The 8,693-nt window shown below is 40.4% G+C and overlaps 1 protein-coding gene across 5 annotated transcripts in view; it reads left to right on the top strand.

The window, feature by feature from the left end:
* The first annotated feature begins 4,123 nt into the window (after nt 1–4,123).
* The window catches only part of ZNF410 (zinc finger protein 410), an 18,353-nt gene continuing 13,783 nt past the window's right edge, over nt 4,124–8,693 (top strand). For 2 of the 5 annotated variants that reach the window (XM_070755105.1, XM_070755097.1), the window contains exon 1: nt 7,323–7,513. In XM_070755105.1, coding sequence (XP_070611206.1) covers nt 7,481–7,513 — 33 coding nt within the window. In that variant the 5' untranslated portion in view covers nt 7,323–7,480. Of the gene's footprint in view, nt 4,484–7,322; nt 7,514–8,693 lie in introns of those variants that run through there. The other 3 variants (XM_070755084.1, XR_011559434.1, XM_070755075.1) reach the window with 3 other exon arrangements.

Raw genomic sequence — 8,693 nt, 5'->3', positions numbered from 1 at the left:
CTCACCTACTTTTGCTAAGGAATAGGGTAAAGCAAGTCTATTCTGGTATACAGTATTGCTGTTTTAAACAGAGTTTACTGTTTAGCTATGAAATTTAGAACAATAGCAGTTGCATTAGTTATTATTGCAAACATTGCCTGTAAACTTATAATTCTATTCAGCATGTAAATGGGAGTTTTATAACCATATATACCATCCTCTGTGCAGGTGACTAGTCCATATATCTGAATTATTCTTTCTGGAGGCTACACATCATTCTTCATTCTCAATACTTTCATAGATTGGTGGCTACTTCCTTTAAACAGGTACAGTATCCCTTTTTCCCTAAGGGATTTCTTGGATTTCCCGCTAGCTCCAAGTTTGATCAAACCCTCACCTGAATCTCAAAATTCTCATTCTAACAATCACACTCCTTTCAAAGTGTAGGCAAACCTCTAGTAGATATTTCCTAAGTCTTAGTCACTCTCTCACACACAAGACAACACTTCCCCAACCCTCAAATAATTCCTATTCACCTAGAAGAGCTCAGTTACACACAAACACACACAGTGCAATCCTCTTTAAGGCATTTAGGTTTGGATGGAATTGGAATCTGCCAGCAAATAACCAGATCGAAGTCATTGGGTCAAATTTGTCAGGAGCATTTTTAACTTTGCTGCTAGTCCCAGGTGGTTTCTTCCATCTGCAATAGTGAAGGCCGCTGAGCTTCAAAGGGGTTTGGCTTGTTGGGAGATGAATGCAGCCACCTTGAAGGAAAACTGTGCCTTTGAGCCCCACGTTGGAGGCCAGAAACATGTAAGGTCCCAAAATGTACTTGAGTCACCACCAGAATACCAAAGAGAGAGGCCCAAGAAAAGGCTTGGAAAAATATCAGCTTTTATTTATTCAAAGAAGAGCTGGGTAGATCATTCCACAACATATAGACAAAGAACATGCAGTGAAAGACCATGCGTTGGGGAAGGTATGGCGCCCGTTTCTACCTTCACATTACCATAGTACCTAATTCTGGCCCCCTAGCCCATGTCTTCCTTGTAGCCTGCATTGGCGATGTAGCAAGGAACGGGGGCTGAGTGTTTAGTAACAGAGGGGCTGGGTGCTTAGCAACAGATATTTGCCCGATGTAATCCTGCCAAACATGTGGTTTATATTCAGTAGAATTAATATAAAATCATTATTCTTTTATATACTGCATAATTTTGACAAATTCTGAAATAATTTGTTGCTAAAGGAAGATATCTTGATTAACAGTTCATAGTGCAGTTACTATTATTATTATTATTATTATTATTATTATTATTATTATTATTATTATTATTTATTAGATTTGTATGCCACCCCTCTCCAAAGACTGGGCAGCTCACAACAACAGAAACAGTACAAATCCAAAATTAAAACAATTAAAAACCCATTAATATAAAAACAATCATCTCATACAAACCATATATAAAGCAGAAATGGCCCAGGGGAATCAATTTTCCCATGCCTGATGACAGAGGTAAGTTTTAAGAAGTTTGCGAAAGGCAAGGAGGGTGGGGGCAGTCCTAATCTCTGGGGGGAGTTGATTCCAGAAGGTCGGGGCCTCCACAGAGAAGGCTCTTCCTCTGGGTCCTGCCAGATGATATTGTTTCGTTGACGGGATCTGGAAAAGGCCAACTCTGTGGGACGTAACTGGTCCCTGGGATTCGTGCGGCAGAAGGCGGTCCTGGAGTTATTCTGGTCCGATGCCATTAAGGGCTTTATAGGTTATAACCAACACTTTGAATTGTGACCGGAAACTGATCGGCAACCAATGCAGACTGCGGAATGTTGGTGCCCATGTTGGAAGCCCATGATTGCTCTCGCAGCTGCATTCTGCACGATCTGAAGTTTCCGAACACTCTTCAAAGGTAGCCCCATGTAGTTATAGGTAGCTTAGACCCCTCTTTATAAGATGCAGTAAAGTGCTGTTCTCACATTTCGGTCTATCTGCTTGTTCAGTAGAAAATATAGACAAAAAAAAAAGAAAGGCAAGAAATATAAGGCCCAGTGCTGTAAGAGAGCTATGCTCCATTGGTTTGCCTAGTCCAGTGTTTCCCAACCTTTTTTGAGCCGCGGCACATTATTCACATTTTCAAAATCCTGGGGAACATTGAGCCCGGGGGAGGGGGGGGGGGAAGTTTGGACAAAAAAATCTCTCTTCCTCCCTTTCGCTCTATTTCTCTCTCCCTCCCTCTTTCTCTCCATCGCTTTCTTTCTCCCTTCCTTCCTCTCTCTTTTGCTCTTTCTCTCTCCCTCCTTCCCCCCTCTTGCTGTCTCTTTCTTTCTTTCTTTCCTTTCTTTCCCTCTCTCATTCTGTCTCTCTTGCTATCTCTTTCTTTCTCTCTTCCTTCCTTCATGTCTTTTGCTCTTTCTCTCTCCCTCCTTCCCCCCTCTTGCTGTCTCTTTCTTTCTTTCTCTCTCTCTCATTCTGTCTCTCTTGCTGTCTCTTTCTCTCTCTCATTCTTTCTCCCTTCCTTCCTTCCTCTCTCTTTTGCTCTCTTTCTCTCTCCCTCCTTCCCCCCTTTTGCTGTCTCTTTCTTTCTCCTCTCTCTCTCTCTCATTCTGTCTCTCTTGATATCTCTTTCTCTCTCTTCCTTTCCTTCTCTCTCTTGTTCTCTCTCTTCCTTTCTTCTCTGCGGAGGCCGGCAAAGCTTTTTCTGGGTAGGCTGGCTGGGGGATAGGGCGCGCGCACGCACGCACCCCCGACGTTCCAAAGAACCTTCTCCGACCTCCGCTGTGAGAAGGTTTTCTCCGAGCGCTCGCCGCCGTTGCAGCCACCACTGCGGGAGGAGCTGGAGAAAGGGGCAGATCCGGCGGGCGGGCGTCAGCGGCGAGAAGCCAGGGGCGCGAGGGGAGCGGAGGCACTGGGGGGTGGGGGCAGCCGCGGAGCCGGCCTCCGCACTTTCATCGCTCCCCACCCCAAACTCCAACGCCCAGCTCCTTACGCGGAACGGAAGAATTAAGCTCTCCTTTTTCCTGCCTTCCTCCTTTGGGGCCCAGCAGGTTTGAGCCGGCAGCGCCCCGCCCAGCTGGAGCTTCCCTAGAAGCTTCACGGCACACCTGCCCGTGTCTCGCGGCACACTAGTGTGCCGCGGCACACCGGTTGGGAAACGCTGGCCTAGTCAAAGGTCAGTTACAAATTAGATATGTAGAAAGGAATTATCCCCTAATGTTCTTATAGCATCCAGACACTAAGTGTGTACATTTGAAACTTCGATAACTACACATGGCAAATATACTTCTTTCTTTATTTACTAGTTTAATTTATATGCCGCCCAACTCCCTAAGGACTGTGGGCGGCTTACAACAAAGAGAACAAATCTAAAAGAACAATTCAAAAGAGATAATTAAAAACCCATATTATAACCATGCATATCTCTTGTGGCCGGATCTATATGATACTTCTGATGAATGTCAGAAAAATCAGGCACAACTTGGCGTGAAGAGATCCCTGCCATAAACTCAGCGATCTAAATCCACTTTTTAAAAAACATAAAGCAAATGCAGATTTACCGTAGTTAATACTTCCAGTTCTAAAGTGACTTTGTGGAGTGTGAAACGTAAGGTACACATCATGCAGGACACGACTCCCCATTATTTTTCATTTCGGGGGAAGCTGCCTACCGTTCCTGTCCTAATGTCTTTTTATCTTTTCTATCTCTACTTTATACTTATGTTATACTACAATACAATACTATATTTGTATGACAAATAAAATAAATAAATTACAGTGAAATAAATTACAGTGAAAATTGTCACTGCCTTGTCTCTAAAGCAGAGCTCTCCAACCTCTGGCAACTTTGTGGACTTCAACTCCCAGAGTTCCACAGCCAGAGAAGCGAAGCTGGCTCAGGAACTCTGGGAGTTGAAGTCCACAAGTCTTAAAAGCTGCCAAGGTTGGAAACCCCTGCTCTAAAGTTACTCTCTCCTTTTTCCATTCTATCTGCCCGCGCCAGCCAAGGCCACTTCAACAAGAGTCGGGTGTGGGCAACGCACATCAATTGTTGTAATCATTTTCCCCATCGCGAGGCCTTCAGTTCAGTCTGTGCGTCACAGCTGCCGGAGTTGTTTACCTCCCCACCGCCCCCGCTCTATGGTTCGTCCTAGAGCGGAAGTTGGAATTTCCGACGGCTGGACACGTCACATCCGGACGGTCCTGAGATGCCGGTAGGAAACGATTGTCCCGGGAAAAGGCGAGAGTTTAAGGTTCCCTCCGTCGCATCTTTCCCGGCCCGGAGAGAAAAAGGACGAGAAGAAACAGCCGCAGAGGGAACCTTCTCACGGCAGCGCGTCCGTGTTTTCCCTTTTGGGGGGACTCCATCCTTAGGAGGAGCCGCTCTTCCCTCGCTGGGCTCCGTGTTGTGGTGGAGGCCTCGGCGGCCTTGGCCTTGCCAGTAAAGAGACCAGACGCGACCAAGGTCACTCTCTCTCGCCTCCCAGCGTCCCGCCGAGTTTTATCTTGACCGTACGTACGGGTGGACGTGGCTCCTTTGATGGACCGGCTGCCGAATTCTCAAGCTGGCCTAGTAACCGACGACGCCCACCAGCCTTTTGCTGGGGACTGAGTGGGCGCGTCCCGGTGTAGCAATCCTTAAACTGCCTCTTTGTAAGGAATCGCCTCAGACTCTTCGGGCAAAAAAAAAAAAAAAAAGATCTTAGGTCGTAACCAGCTCGGAAATCCCTTGAGGATAGCGGCGACCTATATAATTTGGCCGGGAGATGTATTGCTTTTGTACACTGCTAAAAAAAAATAAAGGGAACACTCAAAGAACATATCCAAGATCGGAATGAATGAAATATCCTCATTGAATACTTTGTTCTGTACAAAGCTGAATGTGCACAACAGCATGTGAAATTGTCTGTCAATCAATGTTGCTTCCTAAGTGGACAGTTTGATTTCACAGAAGTTTGATTTACTTGGAGTTATATTGTGTTGTTTAAGTGTTCCCTTTATTTTTTTTGACCAGTATAATTTGGCTGGGATATGTATTGCTTTTGTATAAAGAAAAGGTCAGGCTGATTTCCCAAAGAGTTTTATGATCTGTCTGTGGTTGGGAGACCCATGAAACACAAGGCTATTAATAACATTAATATCTCCTTAGCTGGCATTAAAGTAGGTAACATATGCCAAGGTTATAGAAATTATAAACATAGAAATGAAGCAAAAGTAATTATTTGAGAAGTGGCACTGCTAGTATAAAAATAAGGAGCATAATGTTAGCTTGTTAAATACAGTGGTACCTCTACTTACGAACTTAATTTATTCCATGATCAGGTTCTTTAGAAAAGTTTGTAAGAAGCAGCAATTTTTCCCATAGGAATCAATATAAAAGCAAATAATGTGTGCGATTGGGGGAACCACAGGGAGGGTGGAGACCTTGTTTCTTCCCAGGAGATTCCCAGAGAGGCCCCACGAAGGCTTCTCCCCGCCTTTTCCAGCCCTGTTTCTTCCCAGAAGATATCTAGAGAGGCCCTACGGGAGACTTCTCCCTGCCTTTTATGGTTACAGTTTCAGAGGCTCAGGTTTGTAAGTGGAAAATGGCTCTTGAGAAGAGGCAAAAAAATCTTGAACATCCAGTTCTTATCTAGAAAAGTTCATAAGTAGAGGCGTTCCTAGGTAGAGGTACCACTGTATATGTTGACTGAGACTCTCAGGGAACAGTTTTAGAGGGAGGGAGAGGAAGTAGAAAGGGGAGGTAAAGGAGTGGAAAGGAGAAAATTTAGAGAGTTAATAGAGCGAAGATGGACGGAGGAAAGGAGAAGGGGGAGAGAAAGAGGATGAAGGTTGGAAGAGGGGTGTGTTGGGTTAGATAATAGGTGTTGAAAAAAGTGCAAAATAAGATAATGGTTTATGAAATATTGAAAATGTATATGTATTTTATAGATATATTTTAAGGCGTATGTGTTTTGTTATAAATAAAATTTGTGGAAAGGAATAAAAATTGAAAAAAAATACATCAATCTCTTAAACTGACTATTCTGTATATTAGATAGGAGCAAGGAAATGTATTCAAAATCCTTCAGCGAGCCATTGTACAGAAAATATCTCTGGGAGAAAAAGCTTTTATTTGGGCCTTGATTGTAGTTGAAAGTGTACATTGTAGAAACAGTACAGTGTTATAATAAAAAAACCATCAGTGCAGTTATGCAGAGTATATACATCTTTGCTTTATAATTTATTACAATAGATGAGTACACTTAAAATAAACTTTCATTTCATTTGAGGATAAGAATTAAGGATACAGGCAGAAAGAACTGAATACAGTACGTGATTTGTAGTAGATCATCTAAAATGTCATACTTCGGGTTTAAAATAACAAAACTGTACCCTTCCCTTTCCAAACCACCTCTCCAGTTATGCTGCTGAAATGAATAAACTTTGTACAATCGAGATTGGAAGAATTGTGAATAGTTCTGGTATTCTGAAATCTCAAAATTATATAATTCCAAATATGGATATTTTTTGTATCTGATATTTTTAAATCTCAAGAGTTTTTAGTATTTAATAAAAGTATATCTTGCATCTATTACATTTGCCCAGGATTCTTTTAATAATTCTCTGCTTCATGAACATAAATTTCTGGTGATATTTGCTACTGTTAGCAATCAAACTCAGTTCTCTTATCTGGTTATACAGTTACAATTTTATTTTGTGGTCTGGTTTTAATGTCAGACCTGCAGATGCTCTATGGTAGTGTAATGAATTGTAATACTGTATAGTGAAAGGTGGAGGGAGGGGAACAAGTAGATGAAGTGTGATCATTACCATGGCACCTAAAAGTGGCATTTTGCTGAGGTCATCTTAAGCCTAGTGATATTCTTAAATAACAGTGACATGTAGAGAACTTAACTGAAGATGGTTGGTATACCTTGAAGGGTTTCAGCATAGTTTTAAATATAGAAAACTCTGATGCCATACTAACAGGAGCTTCTTAATTGGAAACAAGGGAGAATGAACGATCTTAAAGCTATTTAATGCTGGTATCCAGTTTTTAGTTTCCAGAATAACCTCTAATCCCTTAAAATGACTATTTGGTAAATTAGATTGAAGCAAAGAAATGTACCGTATTCAAAATCCTAGAGCAAGCCATTGTACAGAAAATATTTATCTCTGGGAGAAAAACCTTCATCTGGGTCTTGATTCTAATTAAAAGTGTACAGTGTAGAAATAGTACCGTTTTATATTAAGAAAACCATCAGTACAGTTATACAGAGTATACATGTCTATGCTTTATAATTTATTATAATATAATAGAGTACTATATATCTGTGGTATAATTAGTTAATTTTCCTTCTTTTTTCAGGTTATATTGAATTACTCTCTGTTATCTTCTCTGTTAAAATGACTTTCACTAGCCCGAAAGGCTGGAATATGTTTATAAACACAGTATAAACTGTTCATGTTGATCTCCTAAACATATGCCTTACCTAGATCTACTTTGGGAGTTGGAAACTTGAATCGATGTTATCAGATGAGTTAGAGTCTAAACCAGAGGTTAGCACCAGATTTGCATTCCTGGTCATTGATATACAGTGTATAGTACTTTACATGTTTGTACAATGTTATACTCCAACATTACTCAACCTATATCTATAAAGTGTCATTTGCAAGTATGTTATTATACGTAGACAGTAGAGTAACACATTTACTTAGGAATAATCTCCAAAGAATATAATGGGAAAAACCCTAAATAAATTTATGTAGATCTTTATTAGAAAGTTGCTGTTGGTGCCAGATGCAAAGTACTTTTATTTCCAGGGATGGTTTCTATTGTTGTGATTAAGGCCAGACAAATTCAGACGTGAAATTTTCTTTCTGTTGCGCTACAAATATATCTGTGTACAGATATTAATTAATTAGTTAATTATTAAATAATAAATAATTATCATTATCAGTAAAATAATAATAATTAATTAATTTATTGGACTTTTATGCTGCCCCTCTCCGAGGACTTGGGGTGGAGTACAGTACTACTGTTGCAGTAGTGAATTTGATTCAATATATAATTGCTTCTATATTTCTATAACCTGCACTCTAAGTAGACAAAAACCCTTCCTTGTTGCTAATATTTAGTGGGATCTCCATAGCTGATACTTGTTTTTTTTTTAAATGATAAACTGCTTAAGTACAATACATTACATGTAATTTGGGCAGCATTATGACTACAATCCCACAAAAACTATTGGGTAAGTTATGCAGATTGCATTGTGTAATGAAACTGTTCATTAAAATTCAAGAATGGGTCTTACACAATAAAACGCTAATATTCATAGTAGATATAGCCAAGGAACAAGACTTGCAATATCTACTGCTGTTATCATGCATTGTGTAGCAAAACAGTAAAATTTCAGAATTTTAGTAGTTAATAAAGGTTGACTCAGCCTTCCATCCTTCCGAGGTGGGTAAAATGAGGACCGGGATTGTGGGGGCAATATGCCGGCTCTGTTAAAAAGTGCTATTGCTAACATGTTGTAAGTTGCCCTGAATCTAAGGAGAAGGGCGGTATAAAAATGGAATAAATAAATAAATAAATACTTGCATTTGTAGAATGTTGATTTTTTAATTATTGGTTCGTGTTTGAATGATGAAATGTTACATTTTTTTTTCTTTATGAAGTAAAGGTATATTTGATAAAGTATTCCTGTTTTATTATCTTTTGCAATTTATATTGAAC

This window comes from Erythrolamprus reginae, chromosome 1, assembly GCF_031021105.1.
Source record: "Erythrolamprus reginae isolate rEryReg1 chromosome 1, rEryReg1.hap1, whole genome shotgun sequence".
NCBI lineage: Eukaryota > Metazoa > Chordata > Lepidosauria > Squamata > Dipsadidae > Erythrolamprus > Erythrolamprus reginae.
This window is presented reverse-complemented; position numbering and strand designations above follow the sequence as displayed.